Here is a 15,588-nt window from a genome sequence, read left to right as displayed (position 1 = left end):
AAGAACTCAACCAAAGAGTCCAACTGCTGACTAGCTATAGCAAAAATACATAGAATTAGTCTGTATTTTTTTTTTTTTTTTTGTCTTTTTCAGGCTGCACCTGTGGCATATGGAGGTTCCCAGGCTAGGAGTCCAAGTGGAGCTGTAGCCACCGGCCTACAGCAGAGCCACAGAAATGCAGGATCCAAACTGTGTCTGCAATCTACACCACAGCTCACAGCAATGCCAGATCCTTAACCCACTGAGTGAGGCCATGGGTCAAACCTGTGTCTCCATGGAGGCTAGTCGGGTTCGTTAACCACTGAGCCATGAAAGGAACTCTGGGTATCGAATTTTTTTTAATGCTTTTTCTACATCTACTGAAATAGTAATATAATCTTTCTTTTATTTTTTCCCCCAAAGGAAATCAACCTGTATTGCCCCAATTGGTCATGATGTAATATCCCTTCTGTATATTTATTCTAAGATTTATTTTATTTGATTTTTCCATAGGTTATTTCTGGAATAGTAGGGAAAATAAGCTTCAATTTACTGTATTTTCACCCAGAGTACTGTATTTATATTCAACAGTATCTGGCTTATATCTTGATGATAAGGTACAACTTTAGGTATGACTTTAGGTTCCAGGCACTCAGCAAATGAGGAGAAAGAAGGGTTTGAAAATGTAAATTGTTAGGAGAGAGACAGAAATTTGGTTTCACTGCATCTTTATGCCATCGTGTGGTTTACAAGATGTATTCTTCCTAATGTTGTCTGTTATTGAAGGATAATAGCTGAGGCAAAATAATTGCACTAACTACATTCTTCCAGCTGGTTCTTCACTTGTTAGTATATCCTCAATCTTCATTGGATCAGCCAATTTCTCACATATAATTCTTTTTGTCTCAGTGCAGTCAGCATAATTAACACGGTTATTATATAAGTATCCACAATACATGCTATCATTTAAGTCATTTGTATTTCTTGTAAACCTGAAAAAGAAAATAAAGAATTACAGTTGGCAAGTCAAACATTTGAAACATATTCACAGAAAACAACCAAAAAACTTTTCCAACATGCTCCTAAGGTCTGCATCATCTAAAGTAAGGTTTAATTATTATTCAGAATATCAACCATCCATCTTTTTATTGACAAATATGCCATGTCATACACTGCCTTTTCTACTCTCTCATATCTGGAATATTTGTTTTTCTTTACTTCCAGATGTAGCACCTTCTTTCCCCAATACCAAATGTGATTTAGAATAATGCAATTCCATTAAATTCTCTGTGAAAACTGGACCAGCAGTGAGTCTTTGAGGCTGTCATCCTCAAATGTTTTCAATAATCACCAAAATCAGATTAATCTAATCTATGATACTTTAAGCTCCACATAATCTTGAAGTAACATTTTCCTCTGGACATTTTTTAGAGATTTTACTATGAAGTTCAGATTTTACTATGATTTTACTATGGTAATTCAGATAATTACCAGACTCTAGTACAAGATTACTGATGAGATACTGTGCATTAAACTCAAACTTGTCATCTGAATATATTATCATGGGGAAAAAGACATAGCATCAATACTTGGGTCAATAAACAATCAATGATCATTAATAAATAATAAATGATCATTAATAAATAAACAAGTTCATCAGTTACATTTTTAAAAGTGAAATTTCCTCTTTGAAATGGCATAACACAGATATTATTGATCAAAACTCATTTCCAGAAACAAAACCCCCAAATAACATCAAGAATAAAAAGCAAAAGGAGGGAGTTCCCATCATGGTGCAGAGGGAGCGAATCCGAATACGAACCATGAGGTTGCAGGTTCGATCCCTGCCCTTGCTCAGTGGGTTAAGGATCTGGCGTTGCCATGAGCTGTGGTGTAGGTGGCAGACTCAGCTCAGATCTGGCGTTGCCATGACTGTGGTGTAGGCCATCAGCTGTAGCTCCGATTAGACCCCTATTCTGGGAATCTCCATATGCCAAGGGTGCAGCCTTAAACAGCAAAAAAAAAAAAAAAAAAAAAAAAAAAAAGAAAAAAGAAAAAGGAAATTATTTCTTGATAATTTGAAATATCTACTATGATTTCTATCCCATTATATATCATCTTTCCGTTAACAATAGTTACAAATAAACACATGGAAATTTCAGGTTTTGAAACAAGATTCCACCTATACGGTCTCCTGATGCTCACACTACCTGTACTTCTAGTCCTTCAGGCCAAATTACATCTTTAGACTGTATTCTTCTCTCCTCCATTCGTACTGATCTTATTCCCTGTTCTGGACTATCACTGCATTCTGCCAAAGACGCAGCTGTCTTGTCTTTCTATCCCATACTCCTATACATACTATGTCTCTCTAATGGAAAAAGCAAATGAGAGAAAACAGAAACAATCAAAGCTCTTTACTGCTTTGCGCACCAAGGTGAGTATGGAGGAATCTTGGGCTTTAGATCCAGGGGGGCAGCACCCCAACACACTTGTCCTGAGGTCACTCCTGCTTGATGTGTCCTCAAGTGACCACTACAAACTTGTAACCGTACCTAGCAGTCTGAAGCTCTGCTTTCTTTCTTTAATCTAATTCTGTGTGCTTCCCAAATTTAAGGAATTATAAAACACAAATGGAATTTTGGCATTATTTTTTAAAAGCCTTGCCCTCTCACCCCATGACAAGCAGAACAAATACAACATATGAATCCATTTATAACCACATTTCTTAATATAGTGCACAAGATAGTTTACCTATCCCATATATGCAATATATCATGCCCATGTTCATTTCATTTTCTCTACCAGAAATGCTCTGCTAGTCAATCTCTATAGTTTTTCTTTAAAAGTAACCATTGTAAGTGTCAGTTATAACACATATCTTTTTTTTTTTCCCCACCCTTTGTTCTGTTGCAACATGAGTATCTAGACAAAGTTCTCAATGCTATTCAGCAGGATCTCCTTGTAAATCTATTTGGTGTCTGATAACCCCAAGCTCCCGATCCCTCTCACTCCCTCCCTCTCCCAACAGGCAGCCACAAGTCTTTTCTCCAAGTCCATGATTTTCTTTTCTGTGGAGATGTTCATTTGTGCTGGATATTAGATTCCAGTTATAAGTGATATCATATGGTATTTGTCTTTCTGACTCATTTCACTCAGTATGAGATTCTCTAGTTCCATCCCTGTTGCTGCAAATGGCATTACGTCATTCTTTTTTATGGCTGAGTAGTATTCCATTGTGTATATATACCACTTCTTCCGAATCCAATCATCTGTCGATGGACATTTGGGTTGTTTCCATGGCCTGGCTATTGTGAATAGTGCTGCAATGAACATGCGGGTGCATGTTCGAGTTTTGTCCAGATATATGCCCAAGAATGGGATTGCGGGGTCATATGGAAGTTCTATGTATAGATTTATAAGGTATCTCCAAACTGTTCTCCATAGTGGCTGTACCAGTTTACATTCCCACCAACAGTGCAGGAGGGTTCCCTTTTCTCCACAGTCCCTCCAGCACTTGCTATTTGTGGACTTATTAATGAGGGCCATTCTGACTGGTGTGAGGTGGTATCTCATGGTAGTTTTGATTTGCATTTCTCTTATAATCAGCAATGTTGAGCATTTTTTCATGTGTTTGCTGGCCATCTGTATATCTTCCTTGGAGAACAATCTATTCAGGTCTTTTGCCCATTTTTCCATTGGTTGATTGGTTTTTTTGCTGTTGAGTTGTATAAGTTGCTTTTATATTCTAGAGATTAAGCCCTTGTTGGTTGCATCTTTTGAAACTATTTTCTCCCATTCTGTAAGTTGTCTTTTTGTTTTCTTTTGAGTTTCCTTTGCTGTGCAAAAGCTTTTCAGTTTGATGAGGTCCCATGGGTTTATTTTTGCTCTAATTTCTATTGCTTTGGGAGACTGACCTGAGAAAATATTCATGATGTTGATGTCAGAGAGTGTTTTGCCTATGTTTTCTTCTAGGAGTTTGATGGTGTCTTGTCTTATAGTTAAGTCTTTCAGCCATTTTGAGTTTATTTTGGTGTGTGGTGTGAGGGTGTGTTCTAGATTCATTGCTTTGCATGCAGCTGTCCAGGTTTCCCAGAAATGCTTGCTGAATAGACTTTCTTTTTCCCATTTTATGTTCTTGCCTCCCTTGTCAAAGGTTAATTGACCATAGGTATCAGGGATAACACATATCTTAAAGGCAAAATTTATTTTTGGTCTTGCTGTGTAGTCTTACTGAAGCATTTATCACATTACATTCTTTTTATCTGTGGAATTGTTTAATTAATCTCCACACATAATTAAATGGTTAAGTACAAAGAGAAGAATCCATCTTTCATTCCTTTTTGAATCCAGCATTTAGCACAATTTTAAGTACAGGTTCAAGGCCAGTGAATTTTTTTGGCCTGTATAATTCTCTTAGATAAAAGCATTACAGAAATTCTCACTTATTCGGCTACTATATATTTGTTAGTTAAGGTAACAGGAAGTCATTTACAGCAACGTTTTACGTTATTAAACACATTACACGAGTTTGATGGAAAAGAGTTGTTTAAGGATGCAATTTCAGTTGAAGCTAGTTTAACTTGTACTCTACACTTCTCCTGAGGAAAACACTTTATTCCAACCTACTGTAAAAATTCAACAAGGATAAAGACTTACCAGTCAGAGGAGATAATTGTCTCATCCAGTTTCCTGCTGACTGTGTGAGTTTTTCTGGGAGATAATCCCAGCCAAGATGCATATATTTTCCTAGATTTTATAAATTCCTACAGGAAAGAGAGATGGTTTGTTAAAATTATTTGTCTCCCATTTCTGTACAGTACCTCACAATGTAGTTTCTTAACAATTACCATCCTTTTTTTTGTTTGTTTGTCTTTTTGCCATTTCTTGGACCACTCCTGCGGCATATGGAGGTTCCCAGGCTCGGGGTCCAATCGGTGCTGTAGTGACCACAGCCACAGCAGTGCAGGATCCGAGCATCTGCGACCTACACCACAGCTCATGGCAACGCCGGATCCTTAACCCACTGAGCAAGGGCAGGGATCGAACCTGCAACCTCATGGTTCCTAGACGGATTCGTTAACCACTGCACCATGACAGGAACTCCACAATGACCATCCTAAGGTGATGTCGTGGATATTCTGCTATACCTTTTCTATGCCATTAAAAGAAATTAAGACAGTGTCCCTTATGGTAAGATTTCCTTCAACACTTATGCTCAGTTACTGTCACATTGGGAAAGGACCTATTTTCCATTATGACCTTCACTTGGGGTCAATGAAGTTCACAAACTTCAGGATTCAAATACTGAACAGTAAAATACTCAGTTTGGGGGCAAAAGAGGTGGTTAATCACCAAAAACACAAGAGAAGAGAAACCCAAGGAGGAAAAATAGCAAAGTCAGATTGGTGGTTATAGAATAGAATTCAAAACCCGTCCAGAATTTTGTAGCCAATTTAATGGTTTTTCTCATATTCCAGTCATTTGTTGATAACCACGAATGGGTCTTAGTATAATAAGATAAGGAAGAAACTATGGATTTATTTCCCTTTTTCTATGAAGGAGAACAAGGATCCCTATAGCAGAAAAGCTGAAACTTTGGGGAAAATTTATTTTTGCTTAAAAATAAATATGTGATTACTATCTGAAAGCCTAGAAAAGCTGATTAATAGGTAAAACATAGAGAAACCAATTAAACGTTAGAAAAAACAAAGTAAATATATAAATAAATTTTCCAGAGAACTCACTTTCCTGGGACCCAGAAACTCCATGTAATAGCAGTTGCTTTTGCCACCCCAGCTTAATTCTACTTTTTTATATATATTTTATCCAAACTATCTTCTTATTCTAGTATATGTTGGCTTCTTTTCTCTCAGTAAAAAAAAAAAAAATACAAAATTATGGAACAAACCTTCTCTTATACAGATTTTATGGAATTGGTAATGCTCAGGAATCATTTCCAGATCTTCCGTTTTTAGATAAATGCTCAGAAATCGTGGTCTGAGAGTTGATCCTAAAGTTCCAGTTTAGAGAAGTGCACAGACCTAAAGATTTTGGGTGTCCCTTATGTACCCATCCACCCATCAGCCTCTAAGATTCCACCGATGCTGAGGTCCAAAGCTAAGGTTATATATGATTAACTCTGGCTGAGGTACCCTGAGATAAGTATACCAAGTTCCATTCACCTCCTACTCCAAACAAAATAAGCCAGACTCAGGTCTGGGCTAATACAAACCTCCCCCAACATGCCTCACTCTTCTGTTCTAGGATGGGGAAAGTGACTTCATTCCACACAAACAGAGATTTATGGGATCTTACCAACACACTTTTGTTTTTAATCTTCAACAAGCTGGCATTTTGGGCAGAACATAACATGTCACTCTTTTGCCAAGTTTCAGGAAGTTTAATTACTATGTAGCAGCTGTCCTCATGCCACATCCAGTTCTTTGGACAAGGTTTACATTTGTGCTCTGGAAGAAGAGCATGGTTTCATTTGGTTCGTGTGGATAATTTTCATTACTTTTATTATTCCCATTGTTCTCTATGTTAAATTAACCACATTGACTTGCCTTTCTACATCAAAGGTGAAGAAAATAAACACTGTGTTCCAGGCTCCCATGTACCACCACAATGTCAAAACAGAACTGGAACACATTTGAAATTAAACACTCAATTCCAGGGTATTTTTCCACCTCAGGAGCTCAGAATAGCAATTAATCTCCTCCTTCTCCTTGTCATTTTTTTTTTTTTTTGTATTTCTACATGGCAATAAAAGCTAGTCACAAGAAACATTGCCTTTTCCAAGGAGAGCATTTCCAGTTCTCTAACTTACTGAATATTTGGGAGACTTCTTAAGGGACAAAGAACATGTTTTAATTAACTACAGAAACTCTTAGGGATGTTAAAAGGCCAGGTCTTCCCAATTCCAGTGGTAACACTTGATTTCTTTTCCATTGACTCTTATCAAACATTGGCTGAAATTTAGGAGTGAAGTCAGCTATAAAGAGGTGACCTAGGAGTTCCCGCTGTGGCGCAGTGGTTAACGAATCCGACTAGGAACCCTGAGGGTGCAGGTTCGGTCCCTGCCCTTGCTCAGTGGGTTAACGATCCGGCGTTGCCGTGAGCTGTGGTGTAGGTTGCAGACGCAGCTCGGATCCCGCGTTGCTGTGGCTTTGGCGTAGGCCAGTGGCCACAGCTCCGATTCAACCCCTAGCTTGGGAACCTCCACATGCCGCAGGAGCGGCCCAAAGAAATAACAAAAAGACAAAAAAAAAAAAAAAAAAAAAAAAGAGGTGACCTACCTATCTTCCACTGTTATCTTTTATGAAGGATATGAAGAGGTTATCTATTCTTTCCATCTCATATTCTATTGACCTCAGAGCCCAAAACAACAGTGGTAAATGTCAGATTAGAGGAAATGTATATTGTATAATGTTTTAGTAAGTAACTATCATCCTCTAATAATTTGGGAGCCTAAATTTATTATTCTGTTTTTCTTCTACCTACTCAGAAATATCAGTGAGTCTTCTGTCAACCACATTTAATTCTTTCCTCCAAAAAGGGTTTCCTAGGGAAAGGCTACTAACTATTGAGGAAATGCTTCTCAAGTGACTCCTAGGTTTAGTTCATTGTCTAATAAATAACTCAGAAAGAGGAGCATTGAGAACTATGTCTAGATACTCATATTGCAACAGAACAAAGGGTGGGGGGAGAAATGTATACATGTAAGAGTAACTTGATCCCCATGCTGTACAGTGGGGAAAAAATAAAAATAAATAAATAAATAAATAAATAAAATAACTCAGAAAAATGTAGGATTACCTGGTTTTTCTATAGATAGCTGATGACACAATTTGGTGGCTATTTCTTGCAGTGTGATCGAGAGGTTCCCGATCTTCTTGGCACTGTTCATGTCATGTATTACTTGTAGAGAAACATTTCTCTGAAGTTCTTCATTGAAATTTTGTAGTTTATTCAACTTTTCCACGACTTCATGATTTAAAAAAAAGAGATGTTAAAAAATTGTAATCCTTCAATACAACCATCACCTTCCTTTTTACTGAATTGTATTAAGAATATTAAAGGTCTAAGGAGGCATTATTTCATGGGAATGAGAGAACGAGACTAAGCACCATGCTTTAAGTACCTAGTGATATGTTTCCTTTGTGGGTATTTCACCTATAATCATTCAAGGTCTCAATTCAAAGAGTAAAACTCATGCAACTCTAAGTGTTTTCTCTGTCAATAAAAAACACAGGTATTACATACGTATGCCTCCTAAGACTCCCAGTCCAATCAGCAGCAGAACACAGAGAAGAGTTAGAACCAAGGCTCTTTGACGCCACGTGTGGGGAGGAGCAGGAGGTACTGTGGGAAGCAAAATAATTAAAGATGCTTGAAATGGAACACATCCTAATTTAAATCATGCATTCATTTTATTTTGCCTTTATTTCTTTCCTCATATGTCCCTGGTAATGGAATGTATTTTTCTAGAAACTCAAGGACATTTTAAAATGACATTCTGAAGAATACATCCAGAAGAAGTCGAAAACATTTTTGTTAATTGTTTTGCATGCAGGCTAGTTCTCAAAGGAAAGGCTGTTGATAGGCTAAGAAACCAAGGCGAAGTGGGATTGAAAGAAGTGAAGTGAGAAGACCAATCAATCTGAATATGACATGACGTATGCGCAAAATTGGGAAAACCGTGGCAGGCAGCTAACAGAGAGGTCAATATGGATTTTCCTTCCTTGAGTCAACAATTGCGGGGTGTCAAAAAAAGATAATTTCAGTTATTTATGTTTTCCCCAGAAAATCCTGAGTTTGGCTGTGGGACATATATGATAAGCTCTCTCCACAGTGTCTCTGGGTGTTCTCCTCTCAGCCAGATCTTAGGCTAGACCTATATTATTTCCTCAGAATTCTTTCATGCACTTAGAAAAAAACATTTGTCGAACTTCTTTTGCTGAACAGTGAAACTCCAACCAGATCATTTCCCTATTAAAAAAAAAAAAAAAACAAAACAGAAATATTAAACTTTATATTATAAATAAATTTTAAATTTTAAATCATATGTATAAATACTAGATATTTCAAGAAAATATAATTTGGTGATAACATAACCTTCCTATCCTTCTGATTATGTCCTATACGTCACAGTTGGTGATACAATAATATTATGAAATCTAGGGAGTTCCCGTCATGGCGCAGTGGTTAACGAATCCAACTAGGAACCATGAGGTTGCGGGTTCGGTCCCTGCCCTTGCTCAGTGGGTTAACGATCCGGTGTTGCCGTGAGCTGTGGTGTAGGTTGCAGATGTGGCTCGGATCCTGCGTTGCTGTGGCTCTGGTGTAGGCCTGTGGCTACAGCTCCGATTCAACCCCTAGCCTGGGAACCTCCATATGCCGCGGGAGCAGCCCAAGAAATAGCAACAACAACAACAACAACAAAAAAGACAAAAAGACAAAAGACAAAAAAAAAAAAAAAAAGAAAGAAAAAAAAAAAAAGAAATCTAGAGAGAACTGAACATACAAAACAACTTTTTTAGACCTGGGACAATAGTTAAAAGTGAAAGAACTACATAGTCAAGATCTAATCTAAGGATAGAGTTGAAGTGCTATCGTTCTTACAAATTTTTTCTAATTTATTTATGGATTCAATTATTAAAAATTATTTATGGAATATTGGCTGTACAATGGTGCTAACTATATAGAAATGAGCAAGACACACAGATCCCAGGTTTCCTAGGAGATAAATTTTATTTTATTTTATTTTTTTAATTTTTTTGTCTTTTTGCCTTTTGAGGGCCGTGCCTACAGCACATGGAGGTTTCCAGGCTGGGGGTCTAATCGGAGCTACAGCTGCCGGCCTATGCCAAAGCCACAGCAATGCCAGCTCTGAGCCGAGACTACGACCTACACCACAGCTCATGGCAACGCCAGATCCTTAACCCACTGAGCGAGGCCAGGGATTGAACCCCTCGCAACCTCATGGTTTTTAGTCGGATTTGTTTCCACTGTGCCACGACGGGAACTCCCTAGGAGATAAATTTTAATTGTGAGAGAAAATAAATGGATGGTAGGTGATAGATAAATAGACAGAGATATAGATAATAGACAGATAGATAAATAAATATCAAATTGTTATGTGGCATGCACAGATTTGAAATGGAATGTAGGATAGAGAGCAGGTAGTTCAGATCTTATGGCTATTGGGAATCAGCACAAAATGTCAGCATGAAGAACATTATAGGCAGCAAAAACATCTGGGTCAAAGACCCTAATTTGGGGAAAGGTTTCACCTATTTGAAAAATGTAAAAGATTCAGAGTATCTAAAGAATTGTGACCAAGGCGAGAAATGATGTTAGAAGAGAGCAAAGAAAAAGTCAGAAGATGGGTTTTTTGTTTGTTTGTTTGTTTTTTAGAGCCACACCCATAGCATATGGAGGTTCCCAGGCTAGGGGTCCAATCGGAGCTGTAGCAGCTGACTTACACCACAGCCACAGCAACACAGGATCCCAGCCACGTCCGCAACGTGCACTACAGCTCATGGCAATACCAGATCCTTAACCCACTGAGCAAGGCCAGGGATGGAACTTGCATCGTCATGGATCCTAGTTGGGTTCATTAACCACTGAGCCACTAAGGGAACTCCAGAAGACAGATTATGTACAGGCTTTGTTAGCCAGAGTAAGGGCATTGGTGTTATTTGGGAAACCAGTAGAAGGGTGCAATTAGGAGGGGAACATAATTGAGTTTTTTTTTGTTTTTTTTGTTTTTTTTTTTTTTTTTAATAGAAAGATCCCTCTTACTGCACATGGAGAGTAAACTGTAGGGCTACAGTGTTGGAAGCAGGGAGAAGAGCAAGAACCCTATTTCAGTACACTATGCGTGAGAGAATTGTAGCTTGATTTTACTAGTATTAGAGAATGTGATGTCCCATGGATAGATTAACAATACATCTTGAAGTCAGAATCTCTAATTCAAATTTATAAAAGGTTTTGAGGGATCTTCTACTTGATAAAGTTGGTAGACAATAGTATATACACATGTATATGTAGTACAGCATTATGTATATGTAGTACATGTATATGTAGTACAGCTAGCACAGCATATTCTCTGGGGCTAGTGTGTCCTGGTTCTGCTGCTTATCACCTGTGGGACCTTGGACAAGTTACTTAGCCTCTCGGTGTCTTAGTTTCTGCCTTGGTTCAAAGAAACAGGGAGTTCCCGTCGTGGTGCAGTTGTTAACGTATCCGACTAGGAACCATGAGGTTGCGGATTCGGTCCCTGCCCTTGCTTGTGGGTTAACGATCCGGTGTTGCCGTGAGCTGTGGTGTAGGTTGAAGACGCGGCTCGGATCCCGCGTTGCTGTGGCTCTGGTGTAGGCCTGTGGCTACAGCTCCGATTCGACCCCTAGCCTGGGAACCTCCACATGCCGTGGGAGCGGCCCAAGAAATAGCAAAAAAAAAGACAAAAAAATAAAAAAAATAAAAAAAATAAAAAATAAAAAAATAATAATAAATAAACAAAAAAACAAGCCATGAAGTATCAAAATTAAGTGATTTAAGATTTGTGGAGTTCCCATCAGGGCGCAGAGGAAACAAATCTGACTAGGAGCCACAAGGTTGGTTCAATCCCTGGCCTCGCTCAGTGGGTTAGGGATCTGGCATTGCCATGAGCTGTGGTGTAGGTCACAGACGTGGCTCGGATCTGGCGTTGCTGTGGCTGTGGCATAAGCCTGCAGCAACAGCATCGATTAGACCCCTACCCTGGGGTGGCCCTCAAAAGACACACACACAAAAAAAAAAAAGAGAGAGAGATTCGTGATACTATTACGACAGTGTTAGCACATAGCAGACACTTGGTGATTGTGCTTATTTATATTGGTAGTTGATGAGAAGAGGATGATTGGGGCCAGGAAACAGTTTTAGAGGAAAAATAAATATTTCTATTTTTGACAGTTTGAATTTGAAATGAAATTAGAAACCCATATGAAAATCGGCACTTGTATTTTCCAATCTGGACGTCCAAGGAAAGGTTATACAGAATCATTGTATTTGAATCCAAATAACTGAATGAGGCAACATGACAAAGTATATTTAGTGATATGAGAAAAGTGGATCCAGAAGAGAGCCCTGAAGTATTCTGTCATATGGAATTTGATCCCAGGGGAAAAGTCCAAGGAGAAGACAGAGGAAGCAGCCATTGTGATAGTAGGAAATGTGAAGAGATGGCCCTGAAATGGGCAAAGAGAAGTGTTTGAAGAAGAGGGGCTCTTTTCAATTCTGCAAATGCTGCAGGGAAGTCAAGTAGTACAAGAGCAGAGATGTGACTGTTGGGATGAAACAGGGAGGCTGTCTGTGACCCAGACAAGAATCTAGGTCTCCATGGAACAAGGAGAGCAGAAGCCTAGTAGAGTCCATTGAAAAGAGAGTGAGAGATGGAGAACCAAGAGTTTGTGACCAAAGACAACCTTACAAAAAGCTCTGTTGTGAAAGGAAACAAAGACATGGAAGAACAAATGGGGCATGTGAGTGGTCAAGTAAGGAGTGCATTTTGTTAAAATAGACATAGCAGAGTATGTTGGTGCACGAAGAGGGATAATCAACTAGAGGAGGGAGATCGAACGATGACACAGGAGAGACGGGGGAACATTGTAGAAAAAGTGTCTTTGAGAAGGACACTTGGATTGCAATTTAGAACCAGATGAGGCGGTCTGTCTTTTGATAAGAGTAAATAAGAACTTTGTAAATATTATCTAGAAGTAAGGCAGAGTGTACAAGGGAGGATATGGCAGGATGGAAATTTGGACAGTAGAAAGAAAAGGGGTAGAATGAAGTAGGAGCAAAGCTCATCAAGTGAGAGTGAACTGGGCTTGAAATTTTGTGTGTATTTTTTACTGAAAATGTTCAGCTGCTCAGGTGGGGCACAGGTGAGTGGATGTTTAAATTTAACAAGAATTGGAATTTTTCTAGAAAAAACACAAAGAAGAGATGTATAAGAGAGTCAGGTTAGACGTTATATAATACAAAGTTTACATTACATTATATAGTCTTTATAGACTGAATAATCAGAAAATTAGATAAAATTGAGAAAGTCAACAAGACATGGATGAAAAATTTCTTCAGGGTCAAAGAATTTCTGAAGTGGAAATTTAGAATGAGAATGATTAGTAGGACAGGAAAAGAGAAGGGACGTGGTAGGATTTGTAAAGAGCAATTACGGTGTATTGCGTTTATGGTATGTTCCTCTCACACCATAAAAAGAGAAATACAAACAAGAAAATTAAGACAGAAAGTATTGTGACATCCTTAGCATCCTGCCCTTTAAAAAAAAAATCAGTATTCAAGGAAAAGGCTACAGAATTAAGCTGTTATCCTTCATCAAGATTTATAATGTTCATGATAAATGAGAATGACAATGGATAAATGGGGAATGATAATGATAAGTGGATCCAAGATTAAACAGTGAAAATTCGGTTCACAGTAAGGTAGAACGTCAAAGAATGCTACATTTTTTAGAGGTAAAAAACCAATGAAAGAATACACGAGTATTTTTCTATTACTCTTTTCTCCTAATATCACTGCTTCTGTTAACTCTTTGTGTTCTCTATATCTACCATTTAATTTATACACACTGATTTTAAGTATGGGTATTCTGGGACATTAGGGATACTTTATTGAAGCATAAACTGAAAGTAAACACAAGTGGTCCATTTATATCATAATTAAATTTGACTTAAAAAATACAAACTTTCCAGGTACAGGGTGCATTTGAATTATTGTATCTTCCAATATTTATTTCTTTCCTCCCTTTAGTCTTTGATGTGTCTTTTCAGGTAACTTAACCTCTTCCATATTGTAATAAGTTGGAAAGAGATCTCCAAAGGAAGTAAGAAAAATTCTAAAAATTCTATTAGCAAATTCTAATAAAAGCTTTATTTGGTAAAAACTAAAATAAAATCCTCTGAAGGTCCCTTCTCTCTGTCTCTTTCTTTGGCTCTCTCTCCCTATCTCTTTCTTAGACACACACACACACACACACACACACACACACACACACACAAATTAGCATTTTCTTCTAAAAAAGAACATACAAACCCAAGACTTTCCTGAACAACATGTTCCTAGTTCTATGGCTTTCTTTCATGGGGGAAAAATAATTCATAATCCAGTCATATGAAAATACTATCCTAGCCTAATCATGATTGTGATAGATTGAAAAAAATTATAAAAGATTGTGTGTTAAATGCACTGCTTATTTTCTTTAAAAAATCCTTTAAAATCCTTTTGTATGGTCATTTTTGGTAGTTTTGGTAAAAAATAAGAGGCTTAAATTAAAAATTCAAATTGAAAGGTTATTGTCAATTCACTAACACTCAAGGAGCAAGGCATCTACCCTTACACTTCTGCCACCTTCCACATTTTATCCACCTCACAACACAGCCATAGCTCAAAATCTTACCTTTTATCCCAAAGTTGCCAAACTCCTGGGTATTTTCTTTCTTACCAGAGTCCTGGAATTTTAGATCTGCATAAGTGACTTCTTCAGACATTGATGACTATGCAGGGAAAGCTTGACAAACTGTAAAAAAAAAAAGAAAAGAAAAACGAGGGTGAACTAACACAGTTTGATGGTGATCAGAGTTGTGATTTTAACCTCCGTTTATAAACCAAAGCTTAAACTTAAAAACTTCTGTTTTTAAATCGAGTCCCAATCACCCACATATCCGGAAACAAGCTGCCACCCTAAAGAGAGCAGAGTGCTGTTACAAGAAGGAACACCTTTCTTCCTCTTATCTCTTTCTTTTCTCATTTCTCTGTGTCTACCAACTACAGAAAGTAATTTTTAAAACTGTGTTTGGGTATTATTAGCGTTGTGCCAAGGGCTGCAAATCACCAGTGCTATGTGCTGCAGATATAACAAGCATTTCTTGGAGAAACACTTTTAAGGAGAGAAAGAGGAGAAAGGATACAATTCTCAAACCCTTGCTAGTCAGCCCCAGTGGCCTGGCATAGATTTTCTGTACATCTCCAGGTCCTGATAGAGAGGTTTGCCTGAGCCAAGATCACATGTGCACAGAGAGAGGAGATAAGTCCCACGCAGTCACCCTGTTATCCAGGTACAGGAGTGCCTAGAGGACCAAGAGAACACTTAGATTCTCTAGTAACAAGAAGCATAGTAAGGGATTTAGAATAGGAACTGTGCCAGGAAGTATGCATACAGATGGCTATGGGCAGTATACCCAAAGCTCCAGAAATAGCTCTGCAGGTCTGGAGGTTAGCAGATATCTGGGTCTGGCCAAATGTCTATAAGCCATTTGATCCACACCAAAAAGTCCTGGAAATTTGGTCCTGTCCAAAATGTCGATGAGCATATTTTGTCCATGCCAGATGGTTTGGAACAGAACTAAATATGACCAAGTTTCGAGGACTTTTTGGTGTGGATCAAATGGCTCATGGAGCAAATGGCTTATGCTTGTTTTGGACAAGACCAAATGTCCTTTAAGGGTGGATGCTGCCAGCTGCTGAGTGGATTTATTCCAACTGTGCATTGTGGAAATGGACAATGACCGCAGGATGGATTCAGGGACACACTGGGCCTACCAT

The 15,588-nt window shown here is 38.2% G+C and overlaps 1 protein-coding gene across 1 annotated transcript; it reads right to left on the bottom strand.

Annotated features, from left to right (window-relative positions):
• CLEC12A (C-type lectin domain family 12 member A) lies at positions 773–14,559 on the bottom strand. Its single transcript, NM_001301669.1, is given in 6 exon segments — positions 773–971; positions 4,639–4,745; positions 6,298–6,449; positions 7,801–7,968; positions 8,248–8,346; positions 14,444–14,559. Coding segments are annotated over 6 exon segments (792 nt in total). The 5' UTR covers positions 14,535–14,559; the 3' UTR covers positions 773–796.

This window comes from Sus scrofa, chromosome 5 (genome assembly GCF_000003025.6).
Source record: "Sus scrofa isolate TJ Tabasco breed Duroc chromosome 5, Sscrofa11.1, whole genome shotgun sequence".
Lineage (NCBI taxonomy): Eukaryota > Metazoa > Chordata > Mammalia > Artiodactyla > Suidae > Sus > Sus scrofa.
Note: the sequence above shows the minus strand (reverse complement) of the source record. Positions and strands in the feature narration are given on the sequence as shown.